The sequence below is a fragment of the Cottoperca gobio genome, chromosome 3 (assembly GCF_900634415.1).
Source record: "Cottoperca gobio chromosome 3, fCotGob3.1, whole genome shotgun sequence".
NCBI lineage: Eukaryota > Metazoa > Chordata > Actinopteri > Perciformes > Bovichtidae > Cottoperca > Cottoperca gobio.
The window spans coordinates 22,891,984-22,916,150 of NC_041357.1; the positions used below are offsets into that span (position 1 = coordinate 22,891,984).

At 43.1% G+C, this 24,167-nt stretch overlaps 1 protein-coding gene across 2 annotated transcripts in view; it reads right to left on the minus strand.

The window, feature by feature from the left end:
• The window catches only part of elp4 (elongator acetyltransferase complex subunit 4), a 51,211-nt gene that overhangs the window by 25,962 nt on the left and 1,082 nt on the right, over positions 1–24,167 (minus strand). The window contains exons 2-10 of one of the 2 annotated variants that reach the window (XM_029456137.1): positions 23,384–23,419; positions 18,883–19,004; positions 17,339–17,473; positions 15,752–15,888; positions 13,176–13,260; positions 10,111–10,299; positions 6,106–6,214; positions 3,775–3,881; positions 2,798–2,869 (exon numbers count right to left, since the gene is read on the minus strand). In XM_029456137.1, the coding sequence (XP_029311997.1) occupies positions 2,846–2,869; positions 3,775–3,881; positions 6,106–6,214; positions 10,111–10,299; positions 13,176–13,260; positions 15,752–15,888; positions 17,339–17,473; positions 18,883–19,004; positions 23,384–23,419 (944 nt within the window). In that variant the 3' untranslated portion in view covers positions 2,798–2,845. Of the gene's footprint in view, positions 1–2,797; positions 2,870–3,774; positions 3,882–6,105; positions 6,215–10,110; positions 10,300–13,175; positions 13,261–15,751; positions 15,889–17,338; positions 17,474–18,882; positions 19,005–23,383; positions 23,420–24,167 lie in introns of those variants that run through there. The other variant, XM_029456127.1, reaches the window with a different exon arrangement.

Consider the following 24,167-nt stretch of genomic DNA (forward strand, 5'->3'; position numbering starts at 1 on the left):
CTAAGTATGGGGCTGGGAATTAATGTACTAAAACCTATCAAATTAGGAGTTCATTAGTACTAATAACTGAACACAAAAGCATGTCTTCATTGACAAAACCTGTACTTGGTGTGCTAGCCAACACATACTTTTTCGCATTCCTGAAGCGCTAGGTGATAAAAGCGTGAGTCAAACAGCAGTTAAAAAATTAGTTACTAGCATGACTCCATGCACAGTTGGGAGTGACATGTAGCTGCGTGACCTAACCCAACTGAGAAGCTAGCGCTGTCACTCACCTGTCATTCACCGCCACACAAATTAATCCAGATAGATGATACACAGAGTGAGGCTTGATTTGCTGCATTTAAAATATGAAAAATAAGTCAAAAGTTGAAAGAAGAGCATAGCAGCAGGAGAAATGATCTATCACTACCCCGATAGATATGTGGAAGAAGACAGATTGTGAGCATTTCAGAAAAACACTTGGTAAGAGAATGCTGTATTATGTTGCCCCAGGCAGAGGAGTCCTGTAGCTTGAGTAAATGAGGTGATTAGCAGGGATGGTGTGAGCTGTCACACACCAGACACTGGGCTTAAAATCCAATCATGTGTCAATCAGAGGCCCACCGAGGCAGTTGACCAACAGGTCAAACACAGTATGTGATGAGCAACATAGTCAGAGCACAACGATAGTCCTGCATGAAAAGTTATACACATGTATACTGTTATAAACCAACCTCCGCAACGAGGGACGCAGAGCCAACATGCACTCATACCTTTGTGACATCTCCATCTAAACTGATGTACAAATTAATGACAGTCAATCAAAGAGCCAGGAAACTTGACACGAGAAAATAATAGAGTATTACAATGTGTGTTTTGCTTGATTTGATGCATGACTGGTGATATGATACGATGCTCTCTGGGAAATTCCCTCACACATAAAAACGGCCAAGGATTGTGATTGACATTTCATATTATGTACTCTTCTGTGTCAACCATCTCAGCCATTTTAGATTTTTGAAAAGTCCTCTGGATATCACTCTTTTAATGCTATGTGTTTGAGGGCAAAACAAGAGTATGGTTACCATTCAACAAAAAACTCCAATAAAGCTCCTTAAACAAGGAAGGCAGACAAAGCTTAGTCTTAACAATGTGCTGCTGGGATATAAGACACAGTATCCAGGCCCCACAGAGCTACAGGGATGCTCTAGGCCTCTGCCCCCCGGCCTGCCCAATACAGAAGCCTAATTAAAAGACCATTGAGGATAACCACCTTGACTTTTACGGACCACATAAATCTATACTGGAGTGGCCTATTCAGGGGGTCAGAGAAAGGAGGGGGAGTGGGCCAATGCAGAAAGGGTTAGACGGATGGTGAAGGCTGGCAGAAAATGAGAAGGGGTTGACCGTAGGATGCGAAGAAGGTTTAGGTGGGTGGGCATTCCTCTCCTCCCCCTCACCTCCTGCCTGAGACAATAGGACTGACTAAGAGCCAAGGACCAGAGGGTGTGATAAGGTAATGATAATGTAATGAGGACCAATCATGAGCCTGAGCTAAGAGGAGGGCCCCTTAATTTGTCTCTCGAGTGGTAGTTCAGTGACAGATTGATTGCTCTGAGTGAGAGTGATGATGTGACACATGCAAAATGAATGTGTCTCTGACAGGAAGAGCATAAGAAATAATTAATCAAAATGAATGAAGAAATAGAAAGGCCATACAATCTGTCTGTGCTGTGTACATGCCGTGTACTCTGTACCAACAGAGTAAACATAGCTACCCAAATTAACAGGGAAATGTAAGGCCAGTTTTCAAAGGGTCCTCTAGCACGATTCAGAATGAGCTGTTGAACGACATGTGCCAGGTGTACAGGGAGGAAGTTGCTATGCAAGGGGATGAGGCTGTGTGTTGCTAAACGACTGATGTGTCCTGCAAATCCCAGCTGGTGCTTGTATTGAAATACATACTGTCAAACAACACAGTGAGAGAACGTTTTTTAGAGATTGTGAAAGTTAAGGATAAAACATGCTGTGGGCCTAACTCACACCATGATAAGTGTGGTGGATAAACTAATGTTAAGGGACAAGTTGATCGCACAAACATACGATGGTGCCACCTTGATGAGCGGGAATTTCCACAGCATACAGACCTTGAAGAAGTAAACCAAAATGCCCATTTTGTGGACTGATATACACACCAGCTCAATCTCACTTTGCAGCAGCTGTGCTCTGCCAGGGGTGTTGAGGGTGTCTTTTCAGACCTAACCGCCTTCGCCACCTTCTTCTCGGGGGTCTCCAAATGAGTCGCAGCCCACTCAGAAGCAACACAAAGGCCACCAACTGTCATTGATGCAGCTGGAGTCAGCAGTGCTCTTGTTCAGTTCAAAAGAAATAAATAAGGCAGCAAATTGAAAGATTCACTTCAACCCATGGATGAACTGGGTAGAAGAGTCCCCAACACAGCACCAGTCAGGAATGTGGCATGCAGCATCATTATCTCACAGGCGGAGAAGTGATTTTCCTTATTCCTGCTAAACTCTTTGACAGCTCTTTTTACTTTCACCGTTTGTAAGAGTGTGTAGTTTTCAGCAGCTACGGGATTCTTTCTCTTCAAGTGAGTTCATCTTGTTGTTATAGCATGGTATGCATTTGTGTTTGATTACATCAGGTTACTTTTTTAGTACTTATGGCTGGACGTTATGGTGAATCGAAGGCTTGGTGCATACAATACTCTCCCTCTTCCTCCAGGTATCTTCAGCTCTCCTCCCTCTCGCATTCTGTTCAAACATACATTACACCAAATGCCTATTGCAATCCTTCACTGTGCAAGCAGTGTTTGTTTGACTTTCTCATTGCCTGATGTTACCTAGCCTTGCAGTGTCTTGTAGTCCTGTGTTAGAGGAGTCAATATATGAATTACTATTTTTGGAGGGATATGAAGCATTATGTCATCTTGCATCTGTCCAAAGTAGTTGTAGTCCACCAAAGAAACACCATTCATCGCATTGCCACTATTCAGTTTGAGGTAAAGCGACTGTCTACTGCTTCATTTTCTAAACAGGTCACGGCTGTTGCCAGGTGGGGAGTGAATGAACAGCGACCTGCCAGATGAAGTGAGCAGCACCTACCGTACATAGTTTGTTCCCTTGAGAGCTACTGTGGCTTAAAATGTTTCTGATAGTGCAACCATGTTTGTTGCCGTTGCTTAACTTTTGTCTGATCGTAGATGACTGGGGACATGTCCATGCAATAATATCTTGACTGGTGATTAATTCATACTTCTTTAGATTTATCAAAAATGTAAAGGACAACTGCCACCAGTATGTCTTCATGCATTTCATGAGGTTTTTCTCACTCTGTTGCCTCTTGACACTACACTGGACTAAGTGTGGCAGCAACAGTGTATAATCAATAGCATCACCTTTTATTTTGACACCCAATAGTAAAAACAGTTTGGAAGAACTTGGCTAACGTGAGAGACTTCTCATTATAATCAGCACTTCATTTCAGCACTGCTATGAACATGGTGAATGAGATCAAATGTAATGGCTTTCTTAATAAATAATTACTTATCTACTTAATCAGCTCTTGTTTTAGGTTAATGGTTACATTAACCTAATGGTTACATGTTAACTTACAAAAAACACATTAGAGGAATACAATTGGCGCAACAAAATATAACGGAACAATCTGACTAAGAGACAGCGTTAAACTACAACAAGAGGTTAGAACCCTTAACTCTATGTTTTGTTTATGAATAAACCCTGGCTATGCTGAGTAATGTTGACAACTTACCTCAATGCTGAACTGTTTTCTTTTGAGCTTAAAGGCCAGGTCCTTGTGGTCGGGGAGTTTACTTGCCAGACAGTTCAGGTGAGGTACTTGGCGTACATGTAGCAGACCTGTGAAGTACAGGGAGAGCATATTAAAACTGGATGGGCTGAACCAGTGCATAAAAACTACAGTAAAAGAACAAGCACGACATTCCAGTCCTATCTACAATGTGCATGTTTTATGTGCTTCTGTTCCAATAAAACACAACCAAAACAAGCGTGTGCTTCCTTTCTAAAGTGTAAAATCTTAAAATTGTGCATCTTACAGAGGACCAGGGTCATTTTATTTTGCCTATCCAAAAATGTTCCCACTCTAATTTTACATATGGAAGATTGTTTATTTTTTTTTAGAAATAACAGCTAATTTCTAACTAAAAGGAAACTTTCAATAATCCACCTGCAGATTCCAAAATGCTGGATTTGTTTAGTTTTTAAAAAAGGTTGCACAAAAGTCAATGTTATATTTTTCCTTATTGTATTTGAAAGAAACGGCACTCGTCTATTTGAGTGATTGTAGTGAATGTAGTGGGACAGACATTCCTTCAGATATCTACAACTGTACTAAGCATCATGGTTACAAAGGTGAACTCCACTGACTAGAAATTATAAACATGGTGGTATTGCAGTGAAATAAAACGTATCACTGTTAGTGTAAGACAAAAGTACCATAGAAATGACTTGTTATCAGATATCTAAAAACATTGCTACATCCGCATTCCTACTCTCTTCTTTTTCCCTACAGACTGGAGCATGGGTGTACTGTAAAGGAAATTTGCAATTAAAGTACACATTAGAGAAATGCGGGACAGTAAGCGAACATACAAGCCAGGGATTCCTGCAAAGGACAGAAGGAAGCTTTGGAGTATTTTTCCTTTTCCTTTCACTTTTCCTGTCACCACAAAGTTACATTTTCATAAAACTGGAAAAGTACTGAAGAAGCGGGGTGGTATAAATGATCGTGAGAGAGAAAAGAAGAGATCGAGGGAGTAATGGAGAAAGGGAGACAGACAGAGAAAGTGGGGGATGGTGGGTTCTCTCCTCTGTGCACTTGGGTGATTTCCCCTTGCCTGATTTGCAGTGACAGGCTTCCCAGCATGCTTTGAGCAGCCCTGAACTGCTGCCGCAAACACGCACGCACGCGCATCCGCACGCACTCTCACACTCGTACCAGATGCGTTTGCACTCATGAACACACATCAAAACAATCATGCACATAAATGTATTTCATAACCCAACCAGAATTTCTCTGGCTGGTTAAACAAAGGGCAAATATATTCTTAAACAAGAAATTCAAATAGTATTAATTGCAAATCCCAAATAATTGTTTTGTACTACAAAATTATTTAAAAAATGATGCACTGCAACGCTCATATGTTTAAATGTGTTTACATGCCATCTGCCTTTACAATGCAGAGGAATGTGATCACTATGGGATGTGTTATCTAAATAAAACATGCTGTTGGATGAAACCAAAATCTGCCATTGAATTTTTTTACTCCTCATCCCTTCATCTGTCACAACCGAGGCCGTCTAACCCGAGGAGGGGAGGGAGGGGGGGAGAGGGGAGGGAAATGAGAGGAAAAGCGCAAGAGTGAGTCGGAGAGTTCGAGAGGGACGGCTAAAAATACCCCACTCGCTTAAGCTGACCTTTATTCGCGAAGAGTGTGATAGAAAAGACTGAAGCAAACGGGAGAAAGAGGGAATGGTAAAACTGCAAAGGAAAAGTGATGGTGAGGACCGAGGGAGCAGAGACAAACTATGTTGCCCCCCCTCCCTTTCTTCGTTTCCATCTCTCCAATGGTCCCTTATTGGTGTTCTCTTCCCCTCTTTGCCCTCCATTTATTAGCAGAGCATGCTGGCCATGGAGACATTGAGCGAGGGATGGTCAGATACAGGCGGAGAGGAAGAGAGAGTGATGGTGAGAATATCGATTCCCCAGTGTTGGTCTGCTCTGCTCCAGAGCCTCAGGGGTATGGGACTGGGGATGGAGAGAGGGCGAGGCGAGAGGGAGAGAGGCTCTGCTGGAGGGAGGGAGGGAGGCAGGGATGGAGGGGGTGAGGGTGCGAGGGAGAGGGGGTACAGCGTGGCAGCTGAATCCCCCCCGGCCTGTCTACTGAGGAGCACGTCTGATTGAGCAGCAGCACACTAACACGCACTGACAGCCTGGCCTGCAAGGGGGCTGCCCTGCCTCCATCCACAGCCCAGCCCCAGCCTTAATGCACTGCTTGTGTGTATGTGTGTGTATTTGAGGGAAAAGAGACACAGAAAGATAAGCGAGTGTGTGTGTTCTTACCATGGTAATCTTTGTAGAGTGGGTTGGTCTCTCTCTCAGAGCCTTTGAATGATTCCAGGGCTATTGCATTGTCACATAGCCTGGTTATGCTGCCCATTAGAGCTCTGTCCTGTAGGGTTGAGAGAGTGAGAGGGAGAGAGAGGGAGGGAGAGGGAGAGAGAGAGAGAGAGAGAGAGAGAAACATGAGCAGGTAATTAAAAGCCTCCTGACGGGCCATCAGTGTTGCAATTAAATTAGGTCATCATGTCCCGTGGCCAGGTCATTTCAACCCATGGCTTAGGTGAGAATGATGAGGTATAGAGGGGAAAGAGCCCTGATACGGGTTACACAGGTGATGTTGGAGCAGGCAAATGGACATACACCTTACATCAGACATATATCTCTAAAAGTGGCCAGTGAAAAGTCAATGGCAACACACTAAAATAGTTTTTCCTTCATCAAAAAAATGTTCTTATGAAAAGGCTCACAGTTGGTGCACACTCTCAAACAAGCACACAGCAGGGGAGGATGGAGGGGAAGTGGCAGAAAGCAGTGGAGGCTTGATGGGGAGAGCTCCCCCTACTGGTTAGGTCAGTGACTTGACAACAAAGAGGACACATCAGGAGCGAATACAGTAGATAGAAAGAATGAAGGTGAAATATACAAAAGGGTGGAGGCAGAGGGTAACGGGAGAGAGGGGGACACTGGGATGGAGGGAAAGAGGGAGCCCTGCATTATTAATCCTTTTGCCTCTTGAATCATTCACATCCTTCTCTCTGTGTTGGCTGCCACAGCCTAATGCAGTTTTCATGCCTTCATGTCTTTTCCCCACTCTTTCTTCTTCCTTTTCATTTTTGTCCTACTTTTAAAGTATGCATATCCCACCAGTCAGGACCGGCAGCACTTATAGGGTATCTGAGGTCACTCAAATGCAGCAATTAAAGCCAGTGTAAGAGTTTGGCTACAACAAATTATTAAAAACACAAATGGCACAGTATGGCCAATAGTGTCTATACAAGAGAGGGTCTTCTAAAACTTAATCAGAGCTAGTCCGCGTAGGCCATAATAAATATTCTGTGCTTACTTAAATACAAAGATGAGGAAGTTTCAAAGTCAGAGGAATCCAAAGTGTCCACACAGAGCAGCTCAGTACAGTGGCAGAAGGGCAGAGTGACGTCAGCAAGACATGCACGTGGTCCACATCTCCTTGAGTTTTAGGAGTTCTACATCTTTTTAAAAAATCGTATTTATAATTGATAAAGGGCACAAGAGTCTCCTCCGTTCTGCTATGAAAGTATATGCTGGCTCAATTAGCTCAGATTCCATCAGTGTAAATCCCCTGAACACCCAGAGCCTCAGCTGACCATCACTGACAGACAGGTCATAGGGAGATCCCAGCGTTCATTTACCCTGCAGCATCTTAACTTGACTGGGGAAACCACAGTGCCTTCATGTAACCAGTTACTGATGAACACCAATTGCATTACAGTTGTTTGGCTCATTGACTTTTGTTTAGCTGTATGGCTCTCTGTACTTGTCTTGACTTGTTTGAAAATGTGCGTACAACGTGTACAGAATCTACCCAAAATTCAATACATCACTCTGAGGGAGGCAGATGCTTTTCCTTCTGTCTAAAGTCTTTGGAGAGTAGAGTCTATGTACTGTATGAGAAGTAAGAAATGCACACGTCCAAGGCTGTGAGTGGAATCAGGAGTTTCTTTAAAAAAGATCATTTGAACTGGGAACACAGACACAGTTTCTCCACTAAAAACAATCTTACTGATATAGTAGTTATCATGACGATTAAATGGCTGCATGCCCTGGTTTAAAACTGCTGTTGGAAATTTGCAATTAACAGCCACTAAGTCACATTAGCTGATTGGCTAAAAAGGTCAGTTTAGTTTTTAGGAAGTTAATCTAACAAAATGCTGTTAGAGTTGTTATTTCAAAAATAATGAAAACTGTTCAGAGTATAACATTTTACGACAAATTAATCATTTTAGTCGTTCAAGCTTTACAAATGAGAGGATTTGATGCTTTTCTTTGTCATATGTGAAAGTATTGAAAAATCTTTACGTTTTTGACTGTCCATTGCTTACGGGGGAAGTTTTCATGGCCGCTTTTCATGACTATTTGATGTTTCATAAACAAAACGGATAAGTTAAGAAAATAATTAGCAGATTAATCGATGAAGTAAATAATCGTTGGTTGCAGCCCTACATTTAAATAACTATAGCTCAATTGAATATCGATGGTACATTTCTGTACGAGGATAGAAATGTGGAGGTTTTGTAGCACCACAACAACTCTGCCTGACCAGTCCAAACCCTGAGTCTAAATATTTGCATAGGTCAGGACACCACTTAGTCTGAGCAGCAGGTGAGGTGTATATAGATGCATTTTGTGTTTGTGTGTGTTTACTTGTGGGGATGGGGATGATGGCAGGAGATAGTATGATGGAGGAGGACCGGGTTAGGGCACGCCTAATTAATGTTTCAGATGGTCTGTGGCACTGGGCTGCTGTGAGGAGGCTTTCAGTGAGTTGCTTAACTTCCCAAGCTGCTCAATAATGGATAGAGAGTCCACTGCAGTCTTGGCCAGCTAGCCCACTGCTACTAGTCTAGACAGTCTTCCAAAGGCCACACTCCGTTAACTAAGCTAATCATACAAGCAAAGGTACTGGCAGAAAGACGGTCTGCTAACATGTCAATGCTTAAAATACCGGACACACTGTTGTCATTAAGTTAAAAATGAGCAGCCTTGGTGACCTCAGATGATCAATTAGAATCGTTTTTGACACCAAGTGTGATTAAACTAATCATAAGGTCAATTCATAGATGCCCATCCTAACAGCCTCTCATTACCTCCATGTTGGCTTAGTCACCCAACACCTGATTCAGTCCAAAATTTCCCCCTCTACTCTTCTTCACCCGCTCATTCAGTTCACTCCCCAGGGTGGAGAAGGGGGTGGGGACAGATTAAGGGTTTGGAGGGTAGGCCAGAGAGGGACAGGGGGACCGCTCCCACCACAGCTGACATCTGCTAGTTAGCCACTCTACCTTTTTGACTAGGCCAAGGCCACTGTGCACTGAGCATATAGGCTTGAAGCCAGAGCATGTTGTGACAACACAGCTGTTCTGAAAGTTAGCATCAACCTATATATTTGTAAAAAGGATCAGAGACAATGCAGCTTCCATGTTGTTGGGATTGAGGACTATAAGTTAGTAGGGTGTTTTAAGTGTAGGCAAGATAAAACATTTGAGTAGAAAGTCTCAGATGGCTTTTCTGGTGAGTGTATTTCTATGGTCTACTGTCTGGGGGAGGGCTGTGGTTTGCCATATGCCTCAGCAGATGACTCCACCTTCACACTGAGAGGCCAGACTGTACACAGACGCATGCACGCGGACTCATACCCCCACCCAAACACACACATATATATACACACACTAACACACACCCACAAACACAGCCAGAGACACACACAACTACAAGGAGGGATATTTGTAAGGGAATAAAATACATACACAGACACACACTCTCATTGTGTACAGTTTCAAGTAATTAAAAGCCCAAACAAACAAACATAGAGTTAGAGGCCTTTGAATGAAGTGTGCACTCGACTGGGTCTATTGGGGGAGCAATGCGTGTGGAAGGGGCCCCCGCGCAGGCATGAGTCATACCAGGTTGACACTGGATCACAGGGTCAAGAGGAGGCCCCACTACAAAAGACTTCAAACTTTTTTCCCCATTAATGAAAAAGACAAAGAAAAAGCACACGGGCCAAACATCAACCCACGCACAATAAATCCAAACTGTCTATTATCTGTAAATTCAAGTCAATTCAGCGTCCGTTATTATTTCCCCCTGGCGGCAATTTAAGGTAAGTGGTTTGTTGCTCCACAACAGAGGAGCGAAGACAAAGAGGTGAAGAAGAGAATAAAGCAGAACCCACTGAAGTTCTAAGTACATGCTGATGCTTATGAACTGTGCCCAGTTGTTTCTCGTGTGTCAAAACAAATGTCTTACCTGGATGAGATGTGAAGGCACAGTTAGTACTGCAACTGACAGCGATGACCTCAGCAAAGCACGCAGTCCATAGAGAAAGGTAGTGAGGGCGTGGCCATTTCTAGGGTTGTCATGGCAACACAGGTCATCACCCCACAGAGCCGAGCCAAGAGAGTGAAGCCCAATTCGCAGGATGTTACGCGAGTTTGACTATGAGAAAGAATAGGAAGGAAGAAGGGGTCAGGAACACTAAAAATGTGTCGTGCAAAATATTTAATTTTCTACAGAAGCGTGCACACACACACACACACACACACTAATGCAGTTATACAGTTTTACTTGATTTCAAATCTTCCCAGTACATCTGAAGATCACCAGATTGCTGCTTTTGGGATATTTTGGAAAGGTGCTGTTTTGGGTAGTAACTGGACAGTCTGCTCACCAGCACAGACGATCGGAACACAGTGCCCAAACGTGACTGGACACAACTGCCCAATCACAGAGGCCATCTGACACACGCACAATGGACCTGTCAGACAGGCTTCCAATATGGCCGCCACCCAGAAACCCCAGCACATTCTTGGCACAACAGCGAAGCTCTGCAGCCAAAGGGGGCCTGGGTAAGGGTGGAGTGCCTTCCCTTGGAACCCCCCACCCAACCACAAGAGATCAACAGTAACCCACTCTCAAGAAGATAGAGAAAAAGTGGCCAAACTGTGGTGGGATATATATCACTGAAGCTTAGAGAATGGAGGAGCCTGTCCAAACTGTGAGAGGTTTTTAACCTTTACTACAATTGCCTTTTATTTGGGGTTTCTTCAGGGTGGCTCCTGATTACTGAGGTGAGAGCCAAGAGTGATTAACAAAGCTCTGGCCCAGAATCTGCTCACTTTTTCCTTTTTTTCCAACCTCTCCTCTCTTTCATCCCTCCCCCTCTATTATCTCAACGCTCCCAAAAACTCCTCTGCCCCACTCCCCATCGCTTCCTCTCCCAACAGTATGACCTAAGCTTAGTTTGGATCTGGATCAGAATCACAGGCATCTAAGAAAAATAAACCCCATTGTTTCTGGGAGTTTTCCACAGTTGGCTCATAGTTTCCCAATGGAGGACTCTCACACCGGACACTACATTTATCCTCCTCTACACCATTCAACGTCAGAGCTACATCTCTATAACTTACTATACTTGAGTATTAGGGCTGTGTGTGTGCCTTTGTCATTATTAGATATGCCCTTTCTTTGTTTAACAAGCTTTGCCTATGCAGGTCTTGTGGGGCCACATAATTAGAATTATATTTCTATGCCTGCAGCCCAGCAGGGGGGGACTGTGGTAACACGACTGTTGCTGTGGCATCAAGAGGAGAAGCCAAACTTAACTCCTATAGTTTAGCCTATAGAAAAATCAGGGAACAGTGCCAGTTGAGTCCAGCCAAGGACCAGAGGCCAGCCATATAGACTACAGCCAGCCTGGGACCACAACATAATCACCAGCCAATCTCTGCGGAGACTCACAGTCCTGCTGCCACCCTTGTCCCATTCATCTCAAAAGACTCCAAACAAATATGCTCTGAGAGATTAACCCTTGATCTAATCTGTTATTTACACAACACAGTTTATATGAAATCTGCATCTTGTTACCAGTCCATAATGGCAGATTCACAAATAAACATAAATAAACCTATAAACACACACACACTGACTATCACCCATACTGGGCATTCTTGTGCCAGTGCCCATGTCGCTCTGTGCTGGTCTGCATTCCTGGACTGTGCCAACAGCATGTCAGGCGGCCACACTGCTTTAATGATGTCAGCAGTTAATCTGGCGTGTGAGTGACAGCGCTTGGGGAGGGAGGGTGGGGGGTACTGGATGTAAATCCTGTGTGTGAGTGACAGGGGGAGAGGTGGCTCCAGGTGACGAGCAGAGGGGTCATTGAAAGTAGGTGAATAAGGCGCGGGACACATTCATACTGTATATATATATATATATTTATATATATACCACCACATCACAGTGTTAAGAGGATTACACTTGGTCCTGTGGGAAACAGAAGGGGCCATGGATGATTCTGGCATTCAGTAGAGGACTGATGATTGTTAAAAAGATGTATGTCAAAGGTAAGACACACACAGCTGGGACACACAGGTGAGGCCTAACCCGAGCAGGTGACAGAGAGGTAAACAGACTCGAGAGAAGTGGTGGTTGGAATGTGACAGAAGAGCTGCGGGTCACAGACGAAGACCTAGTATCTCTCTTTTAAAATGGCTCCTCTAATGCATATCATACATAATAATTTAAATGCACAATAGTTTGACATGGCTCATGGTAATTAGCGGTGCAACAAGCTGACATTTGCAACACGAACATGTTAGCACCAGCAAGTCAAGTCAGTTCACCTTTAAAGACATTTTGGATGAAAAGAAAAAATGCACACTAGTATTTTGTGCCGCATCACTGTGAGCGGCAGCTTACTGCATGCCTACTGCATTTCAACAATGTCTTTTTGTCAGTAAGAGAGCCAAAACCAAAAAAAAACATGAATTCACAAACACTGGGAAGGGACCTGATTAAAACTTGTGGGGGTGCCCTGGTAGTTCACCTGTTAGAGCAGGCGAACCGTGTACTAAAGCAGAGTCCTTACCACAGCGGCCCTTGGCTGCATGTCGTCCCTTCCCTCTCCCCCCTCCCTGTCTACATAATGGGTTTGATCATGGGAATTGATATGTGTGATCAAATTGGACTGATAGGTGCTTTTTGTGAGTCAAATCAATAAACCTAACTGAAGCCATCTTTAACACTCCAGTCCAACTAAACTGTTTGAGGGTTGAAGCTGAGATAACATGAAGAGATTGGTGTGGCCAATTTTGCGGACATTTTTTCTTGCTCAGCTGCTTTGCCCGCCATTTTAGCTGCAAATGTATACACATAGAGTGACAGTGTAGATTGCTGTTTGGTTAAAGAATGTGTTGGTTTTTATTGGTGATAAACATTTCAGGAAGGTTGTAATTGCAGAAAATATGTGCTGAAACTCAGAATTCCGACTGAAAGAAGCAAATGCAAAGCAGTCATTCACTTCTGGTTCTTACCATGGGGGCTGCTACATCAAAGCCCTCCCTGTTTATGACCTCTTGAAGTGACTTCAGCAACGCAGAGTAGGACTCAAGCATGGTACTAAAAAGAGCACAGGACAAAGAAGAGAGTGGACATAGTGGAGGAGACAACCAGAAAGAGAAAACAAGAGGGTTACTTAGGACGTGTAAACTGTAATTGAAACCATTTTGATAAAACTGGGCCAAGCCTTTCACCGCAGTAGCTTAATCCTCTATGACTGCAGCATGTTCCTCCTGACTGTGCTTTTCTGGAGCCACTGAAGCAGACAGATGATCCATATCAAGAGATCCAATTAATTTATTTGGTTGATTAAATTACAACATGACTGGTTCTCTGTCAGCTCCCCGAGGATTTGATTGTGCCGAGACAGACAAACAGACAGATGAGACGTGCATATGCACAAACATACACACAACAAAGACAATAAGTGAGAAGGAGGGGGGAATTAATGGGCTGATATATAAAATTAACAAGGAACAGCATTTTGGTGTTTAATTAGGGGTAAGATTTGCACTACTGACAAAGGGCATACAGTACCATCGGAGCAACATTTAGCAACAGTCAAGGGAAGGATTACTGCTGAGCCCATCATGTGCCTATAGGATGGCCAATAGGAATGTTAACCCCATCTTTTTACACAGGTCCCTCCACTTAAGAATGCCCCACCATTGTAATGACCGCTCTGTAGTGAGTCACAGAGGGCTGCTATGTCAGTTGTCAATTTGACCTGCAGGCTAGAAAAGCTGATACACATAGATTGGTCACACGCCAATAGCCCTGCATAAAGTAATACACACTTGTGTTGATTACACTTGCGCCAAGTACATCCATGTACTCTATTTCAGTTATTCAGCCCAACAATGGTGCCTCCTGACCCCGCTGGGGCTAATGATAGAGCTGGTTTGGTGAAAGAGGGGACACCTACCCTCCTTGGCCTCTCTGCCCATGCCCCTGCTCTGAGGTAGGGGGCTGGGATGGTTTGACATGTAGTTAAGCAGGAGGTTGCCTCTGGTTGGCAGCCATTGTGTGGGATGGTATTGTGTTTTAGCTACCCCTACCGAGCACCCCTCATTCAGGTACCAAAAAGGTCTAGGTGCTTAGCTACAGGGGCTAGTGCTTCTGCTAATTAGGATCATACACAGGAAAGCGTCTTCATCTCGATGTTCCTCTTTCAGCGAGTAAAGAAAGGAGGAGAAAAGGGGGATGCTTGGTCTTAAACAACAGGATCTGTATCACCTAGAGAGCAATTTATGCCAATTATGCCTTCAAGTGAAACGGAGCAATTTAACAGCTAGGGTATCAACATGGGGCTGTGGACACGTGCAAGGGGGAGTAGCCTGCTTAGGAGTTTGTGTGGTACATGCGCGTGTGTAATATGCTGAGTGTGTGTGTGTGCGCGTGTATGTATGTGTGTCAGTATTGGGGCGGGGCTGCAGGCACAATGGTGCGGTGCAGGTGTAGTTTCCTGCTGTCAAAATGTCTGCAATATCTACAACCCATTCAGACGCCACAACGGCACCACCATGTCACTCTTACTCACTACACTGCCATATAGTCCTGAAAACATCAATGGAGAAATATTTTATTAGCTTCCTATTAATAGGCATTATTAAGAAAAAAGTGATGCTTAGTAAAATAGCGAATGACGTCCACTTCATGGTCCACACTTAAAAATCTATACTTTGAACTGAATATCCACAATATTTAATGTGTTTGCACTGGTGCTCTGTTAAACAGTCTCTATTTGCTGAAATAAAGGAAGAGGGATTCTATAAAGCCTCCTCCACATCCTCTGTGCTCCAGATTGCTATATTTACCCAGTGTGTGTGAGTGTGGCTTCGTGTGCCCTTGTGTGTTCAACAGCACTCTCTGAGTAAAGAGTCTGTATGACCTTTGAACCCTAAATACACTCAACGCAGGAGAAATCAAACAGACGCTGAGCAAACAAGACCGTTATTTGAATAGAAATACACAACCTTTCCAAGAGGCTGAACATCTTAAGCCAATGGCAAGATACTCAGAATAGAGGACGGACCAAGCAGGTTTTTAACTGATTTGTATCAGCTGTTAAAACGGTGAAAATACTGAGCGTATACATTTTTTTTTTTTACAAACTAAAACCAGACATTTAAATTTGATTAAAACTTTACAGATTTTTGTTGTAAAAAGATAAATTGATAATGAAAACAATCTTTAGTTGCAGCCCTACAGTTTCTAAAATTCTAATGAGTGAGTATCTCAAACAAAGGGCTGTGCATGATACTGGGGAGCGCTCAATCTAGAGTTTCTTCCTCTCAGGTTGACTTTTCTCCCACACATGCTGGTTGTAGGACTTATACAGTATACTCTCTTTAAATTATGTTGGTCTGTCTGCATTGGTGGTTCACCTGTATTCTGTGAACAATGCCATGTTTGCTTACCTGTGTTCTGTTAAAGATGTCTTTTTGTGTAACTGTGTTTTGTGGATGATGTCGTGTTTGTTTGCCTCTGTTATGCAGACAGTGTCTCATTGGTTTCATTGCTTTCTGTGGATGATGTCTTGTCGTTTTACCTGTGTGTGGGAGATGACTGGGCGGGATGTTCTGGAAGGTAGAAGCGGTGGCACTTGGCTGCCTGCCGAATTTCTGGCTCCATCGTCTTGGAGACGTCATAGTAGTGCCCGAATCGGGATGAGGATGCCAGGGCGCTCTGAGGAGGTCAACAAGTCAAACTCGTTTAAAAGCATATGAACACGAAACCTTTAATTAAAGAGCATTTCAAAGTATTTCCGATCTTCCCCGTCGGACACTACGGCTTGATTTAAACTCATTACAACAAATGGCGTGCACTTAAGAGATAGCATATAAGAATAAAGCAATTCATAAAATCATAATCTCAATTGTCTTTCTAATACGTTAAATGAGTGCGCTTCACAATGCCATGCGAATGCAATTGCATTGTTTATGGGTCATTCCTCAACATTCCTACACCAGAGAAGTTAAATAACCACTACGACCACGCTCTTAATCATTTCTTCACATAAATGTCCACTTCTGGCTGTGAAAGCAAACGTGTCAGGGACCCTGGGGAAGGCGGATGTTTTCCTGCAGCTGAAAGAGAGAGTTTTAGCTCTTCTCTCTCAGTGAAACCAGGGATTCCATTGTTGCAGGGGCCCTTAATCTACTCCTAATCTGGATTAGGGCCCCCGGTGTGTCCCTCTCCTGGCGGGACGAGGGGGTCAGCAGGGCAGGGGGGTCAGGGGCTCATCTTCTCTTTGTGAGCTAGGCAACCCGCTTAGCGTTCCATCCCCGCCCTGGCGGCCTCACCTTTGATCTGATGTCTTCATCAGGAGAGCGACACAGTGGGCTATGCCAGGAGAGGTGTGTGTAAGGGGAAAGTAAGCGTTGACTCTGGGGGTGAATTTAGGATGCAAATCCTCTGGTGGGGCTTACTAGTGGTTTGTAAAGACGATTTTACAGGGGAAGGGGGAGAGGTGAGGAAAGGACACAGATATAAAGAAGTTTCCAGGGAGAGAGAAAGAGGGAGAGGATCCCCAGGGATACACTGTGTGCTGTTAATCCACATAGCGATATGGATTATAGACTGAAGGGGGGAGACTGCAGAGAAGTAGAAGGGGAGGGTCACCTCTCCTCAAAGCGGAAGAAAGAGTGTAGGGCTGCCGACCCTAGCAGGGGGAAAGGCAGGGATTTGGGGGAAGACAGAGGCGCAGGTCTGGGTCATAGGGTTGAGCGAGCAGACATGTCAATGCACAGGCTGCAAAGTACTCTTGTTTCCCAGGCTAAGCAGGGGTGCAGGCGTGTGTGTATGTGTGTATATGTGAGTTGGGGACCAGTGAAAAGCCTACCTATTGCCAGCTAAGTGTGAGTAATCTGGTCCAGCTCTGAAAGGAGAGGCTGAGGCCTCATTCACTCCACAAAGGAGTTTAGAAGCTGATGGATTTAGTGGTAGAGACAATTGCCAAACCACTAAGACCGGAGAGCCAGTGCTGTTATTTCTCAAACAATCATTAACAGAGACACATGTTGAACTTTTAATAAAAGTAGCTTGATTACAAAGTTACCTATATTCCACCATATATTACAGTCCAAATATGACAGCAGACAATCTACAGTAAACTGTCATGTGATCACCTGATTACCTGTACTTTAGGCAGATGCTGATAGCGCCAGGCAATCTTCATGGCTTCCAAACTGTCCTGAGGTTCACAAGACAGCCTGGGCTGCTCCATTGGTTTGTGAATAGCAACATCGTCCAAGATGGGAGCCGGGAGTTCCTGCACAAAATAATAATACGTTTAAATATGTTGATTGTGAATGGTCAAGAGTCATTTTAATTAACCTTATTAATGTGTAATATCCTACGACATATAAGACAGTGCAGTTTTATCTATCAGTGCATACTGTACATGCACTTAAGTGTCAACTTTTGACAGTAACCTGATTTCTTAAATGTAGACAAAAAGATAATCTGGCTTCTTAAATTGTGTTAAAGCAATTGAGAAAACCCAGATACAACTGTGAGGTTTTTCCTGGAGAATCCTGATTTCTTGGCCACATATGAACTAAACTGGGTTTCTAATGGGTGTTTTTACAAGAGCACATGTGCATGACAAAGCCTTCACACAGGAAAAGAATCGCTGTGGAAGCAGAGCAGATGGATGAAGGATGCGTATAGCGGTTTGTCCTTGTATCGAACATTTAGATTCAAGGTCTAAAACTGGAACTGAAACAGGTCAAACAGTCAGTTTCTAAAGCTGAACGGTAGACTATTGGCAAAATTCAAAGTGATGCGTACAATAAGAAAAGAACTGTGAGCTCTCTCCTAAGAGAACCTGTTCTTTCACTGTGCCACCAGTAACACATCTTGCTCCTTGGTTTAGAGATATGGTTGGGTGGGTGGGAAATTTGACTGATTAGCTGATGCAAGTAAACGTGGAGGTGAACGCATCCTCAAATTTCCTTTAACTCGACGTCTTCCAATAAGCTTGTTTCTTGTGTGCATGTTAACGTAATGCATAAAGTACAACCGTAGCATCTGAAGATTAGCATACTGTGAATGTAGCTGTGAAAACACTAAATGATGTGATATATCCCCATTGGGAGTCCCCCTCTCTTAATAAGCCTTTGATATGTAAAGAGAGGGTGAGGCTGTGACCCCTCCCACTATCAATCAGTGGGAGAGAGGCCCTCCTCCTGTATGCTGGGTGGCAGTCAGCTTCTGGGGCTATGGTCCTCTTCACAGAGTGATGCATCGGGAAACATTTCAACAATGCCACAACCATACCACCCTCGACCTCTCAGATATCCCCCGCTGACCCTGACACATATTGGGGAAAGCTGTGCGCCTATAATATCTGCTGAATCATGGTCTGACCAGCGTGAACCAGGCTAAATACTGTACAGCGAGAACTGATTGATATATTGTGACAAAATACTTCTACAAGTAGGCAGGATATATCTAACATCTCCTGATCCTAAAAGGTAAACAAAAGTTTTTCAAAAATGACTTTTTGACAGCACAACAGTTGTACAGGAATGATGTTAAAGTAGACATATTAAGACCAATCCTTGATTCTTTGAGGATGGTTTGTCAAGACTTGTATCTCGAAAAAAGATCATACTTTGCAGGACAATACATTTCCTTCATAAGAGCTTACGGAATAGGCATCACCTCCTCTCATACCTGTAAGATGTCATCTGGGTTATCTTGAGCCGCTGCCACAAAAAGTTCATGTCGACACACCACTCCTTCTGCCAGGAAGTACTTTAAGATCATACGAGAGTAGCTATCATATCGGTCGTCCTCTAAAAAAAGAAACAAAAGACAACAATAAGAATTTGAGGGTGAGTGGAACGCTCAAATAAACACACACTCAGTCAATCAATGCCAAGCTGCTAACAGTGTCTGCAAAAATATCAACCTCAAGTCTATCATTGGATCTCGTCTTGTGCGAACCTTCATTCAGACACCACAGATCCAGAAGTTTATGAACACATCACAGTTGCTAACTGTAATTGATTTAAGGACCACATACGGGCTACCTTTAGTAGGGAACAGATGAAGTGGCAATTGACATGGCACAGAAACATAGGTGTTACTGTGTGACCTGACTATCAAAGTGGAGCTGACATCTTCAGCGTTCTTGTTAAGGTCTTCACAGTATTCCTGTCCACTTTCACCTATCATATCCCCAACCAGCAGCGGAGATGAGAGGGAGACATCTGTCTTAGGCATACACCTGACACCTCCCCCTGAACACAAAGGTACCCCAGCTGTCAGGACAACTGACAAGAGGAGGCAGAAGCAGGATAAGAGAGTGCCTCTCCTCAAAATGCTTCCCGACAACTGGTTCACTTGAATCTTTCTGCTTTTTGTGTGAACTCTGATGGCAATGGCATTCTTTCGTTCCGAAGCTTCTACTGGCATTCACATCAGGTGTATTTATTATCAGAACAGTAGGTTAAAAGGCATACGAAAGCTCCACGAGAGACTTCTAAATACAGGTGGAAAGGGTCATTCTCAGCATGGAGAGCTGACATTACAGTCTCATTTAGAGGAGTGTGTCATTAAAGCATCAAATGAACACGCAAGTGATTCTAAACACGGACATACTTTCCCAAAGGTAGCCTTTCTCCGTGCACACAAAGCGGCTACCCGGCCACTCCGCAACTAAAAACCACAAAAAATGCCTGCATCATCTCCATGAACTCCCCCACTAGCAGGGCACATAACTCTACCCAGCATGCTGCTGCTGCTTCCTGTCACAATCATCATTTTGTAAAGGTTTCATAGGCCTCTTCATACAATGACAAACAGTGGGCACAAGGACAAAGGCAGCAGTGACAGTTTAAGGTAATGGGCATACAACTGACAGCTTGGGAATGACATCCTGACGTGTCATCCTCAAACATCCGGAGAATTCCCCCCTCCCACGTTCCCGGTCTATGTCCTCACCTACGGACTTAGGATGGCACAGGAAATTCCATGGCTCTTCAATTTGTTGTCGGTGGGGCTCCCTGTTCTCTTATTGATGGGTTTCTAGGTCAGCAGGCCTTTGTGGCTTTCAGCAGGCCCCACAAAGACTCCCAGATGGGCCCTCTCAAGATGGGGCCTATTGTGGCTGTGTTTCTATGGGAGCCTTACAAATGGAACCTCCAGGAGTCATTAGGCTGTTGAGGCGGGGGGTAAGGGAGGGGGTGGGAGGTGGCGGGGTATACGAGCAACAGGGGGTGGGGGACGGTCATATCTTTGAGGTAGATCAGTCACTCTGGACAGTCATGGGATGTTTTTTTTCTTCTTTTTTTTGCAGATTCTGACTATGGTTTGGTAAAGGAGGGAAACGCCTCTGCTTCATTTGCCTTCAAACAGGAGAGTGCGAGTGCGAGAGTCCTGAATCATATCTGCTAACGCCGCAGGGGGAGGAGGAAAATATCTAGGTCAGGGTGGTTTCCCCCCCCTTGTATGAATTTCTATATCATTTGTACTGAGTAGCTCACATTAATTTAGGCCATACAGCAGGTAAATACAATATAAACACTTTAAAATAACTGAACCACCATACTGATAAAAAGGTGGGTTGTATTAGGTTACCGTTAAATAGCAATTAGCAGAATCTGTCGAGCCCTATGTACTGTATATGTCTGACAAATATCTATTGTTAAGCTTCAACATGTGATCGTTATTCCTCTTTATCAATTCAGTTTCTTGGTGTGAAGCACATGGCGTTATGATTTTTGAGATACTTGACACGTTAAAAACTGCAGTTGTTATACAGATGACTTGGTCTCTTAGGTCTAATGTTGCAAGTTAGGGTTGAACAATCCGGCTTATTATCTTATCTTATTCCTATTCTTATTGTTGTAGGTTGTAAGTGTCATTGCATGTTGCTATATACTCTCACATCATCTCCTGTAGTTATATAAATATGTTGTACTTTCTAACGAGGCCTACTAAGCTTGTCAGAGTAATAATTATGATGAACTACTTTCAAAATATTTTTTACAGTCTACAGAAATGCTCAAATCTAAGATCAATTCATTCATAGTCAAAGAGCACTTTAAAGCTTGAAATATTTAAACACGTAAAGGCCATATTTAACAGCAATGATTATGGGTACATTAAAGGGAAAACGCATTAACTTAAACTAATGGAATGAAACCGTACATGGTCAACATAATAAGAGCTGGGAAGCTTTGTTCCTTCTAATAGAAAAACACAAGAGATGAGAGATCTTCAGACAGCAGCCATACTGAGCCGATCCCCCTCCAGTTGACAAATCGGGATGGACAGCTCAAGACACTTCAAAGGCAGACAACGACCAGTCTGATAATTTTATGTCTTTGTCTCACAAACAGGCTATCACAGCTAAAGGGGCAGACTGTAGGAGACGACTGCCTGAAACAAACACAAACAAACACACACTCCAAACTCCCCCCACCCACCCACCAACACACCAAAACAGACGACACAGTGTGTACACACACACACACACACACACACACACACACACACCACTCTTTCAAAAACACAAACACAAGAGAGCTCACACACGCATTTCACCTTTACTGTGTCTCTCATTACCAGATGAAACCAACCGTACATTGATTCACAAAATGGAAGGGAAGAATGCATTAGTGTATAATCACTGACTCCTGCATCGATTGGGGGGGTGAATTAAAGGGCAAAGCAATATCATCAGTTGGTATAGGCCTTTGCTACACACAAATTACAGCTTCAAGGGGAAACAAGAATACCTTAACCTTACTGTCTACCAGTGCACATAGCCTTGCCTATGATGAATGATAATAACAATAATAATACAGTGGAAGACATTTATGTGTCTAGAAAACCCACTTGCTTTGAATGTACTTCCGAAAACTTCTACAACACATCTGCAGATGAGCATATCAATTAAGGATCACAGTGTACGTGTGAACACCTGGGATTCTAACTAGAGACCTTCAGGTCTATTTGCCGTTCTGCTAGACAGTGACACACTAACCACAAAGAGCCTGAGAACAGACAGACAGTATCATTAGCAGGGGCATGCTAAAAAGGGCTACTGAATTCAGTTTTTAGGATACATTAGATTTTTGGCTAGACATGAATATATAATATGCATAATTACAGCGATGGGTTAATGCAGTGTCATTTAAAATCTACACAACTTCTTGATTGCGAGAGTTGCCAAAAAGCTGAGGGCTATAATGCTTCAGGAAACATTAGCATATGTGCATCTTCCTGGCTTAAAGTATTAAATATTGTATATTAAGCATTGTTCTGAACGTCATTGTACTGATGTCAACATCAAATTGTAATAGCAGTCCATAACTCGCAACGTTTCTTCCACGGCTCCAGTCAGCAAATAAAAAGAACATTGCTTCAGGTATTAAAACATTTCTTTAGGGACTATGAATAACACATCAAACTTACTACTGAAGCCTCAGGATGAAAAAGACTAAATGTAGTTCAGGAAGAGTCAACTGCTGTTGTGTACTGTGTACTATGAAGTACTATCCACTCACAGGCTGTGTGAGCAAGCTAAAATACAAAATGAAATTATTGTATGGTTAACGTCACACCGCAGAGCTACGTAAAGAACAGGAGGTCGAAAAAAGCAAATGAACAGAACAACGTTAAGAAAACAAAATGTGCAATATTCACTGCCATGTGCATTATTCACTTTTACTACTTTTTATCAATGACTGTGTACTTATACTACTTTTACTCTATTTAATTATTGTGCACTCGCCACTTTACTTTCTTGTTCTTTTGCTGTAACAAGGTACATTTCCCTGTTGTGGGACTAATAAAGGATTTCTGGTGGAAGGATAAATGTGTGTTTATAGACTTTCAAACAACCGCAGGTCGATTAATATTGTTATTATTATGCTAGCTGCTAGTGTACGTTCCAGAGCAACCACCTCGTTAAGTGCACGCATTCAGCCCAGGAGGGCACATTTTATTGTGCACATAACTATTTATTAATAAAAACCTATTTAAATTGGAAGGTGTTTATAAGTTTCATATTACCTCTGCTTTGTGTCGGGCGGTACAACGACCCTTAGCTGTGATATAATCACAACATACCATGGCTTGTCGTGAGCTATTACTTAATTGAGAAAGTAATAATTCAATTTAATGTGACCTTTAAATCAGTGTTCAATTTGTCAAGTGAGCTCACCTATAAGAAGTACTGTTCCAACTGCTAACCCGCCACCTGTTAGTGAAGACAAAAGAAAAAGGTATTTTTTAATAATATCAGTCACATATTACAGACATTGTCTTACTCTAAATCTCTGTGAACCACTCGGAGCCTCCCTTTGGCCAACTGCTGCTTCCTTCACTCTCCCTTCCAGTCTCCACAGCTGTGTATTCATCTTTATAAGAAAAGAGGTCTTTTTCACAGCAGGCTTATTGACTTGTCATAGTAGGAAAAGCACAGATGTTACTAATAACAGTAATAAAGGCTGCATTCTATTAAGTGTCCCAGTAAGCCGTGACAATGAGCACAACAGACGGACAGGATCTTGAAACTGAAGCGGACATTATTCATTTTGTTATTTACACATATGTCTTACTGTGACATGTCAAAATGTCTTCTGCAGAAATGGCCTATTGGAGAACTGGATATCTGAAGAGACTCGCATGTTTGGTTTTCACACTGTTATGGCAAGAGTTTTATTAATCCTGCTAAAAATCTAAGAGCATTGGTAAACTAAGAGCATTTCAGGCCAGTCCTTGATTAATCTGACTGCTTAATTAAATTCAATCAAACCCACAATGTTAGCGGGTTCTGCTTGACATTATATATGGCCGTTAATCTCAGACTACAGTGGTTTTAATAGGTTTAGGCAAATAAACAATGTGACATCTCAGCTGTTGCTACACCTGCAAATGATTGCTTAAGTACAGCGCGATTATGTTAAAGAGAATATGCATGAAATAGATTAAATAGAAAGCAAGCA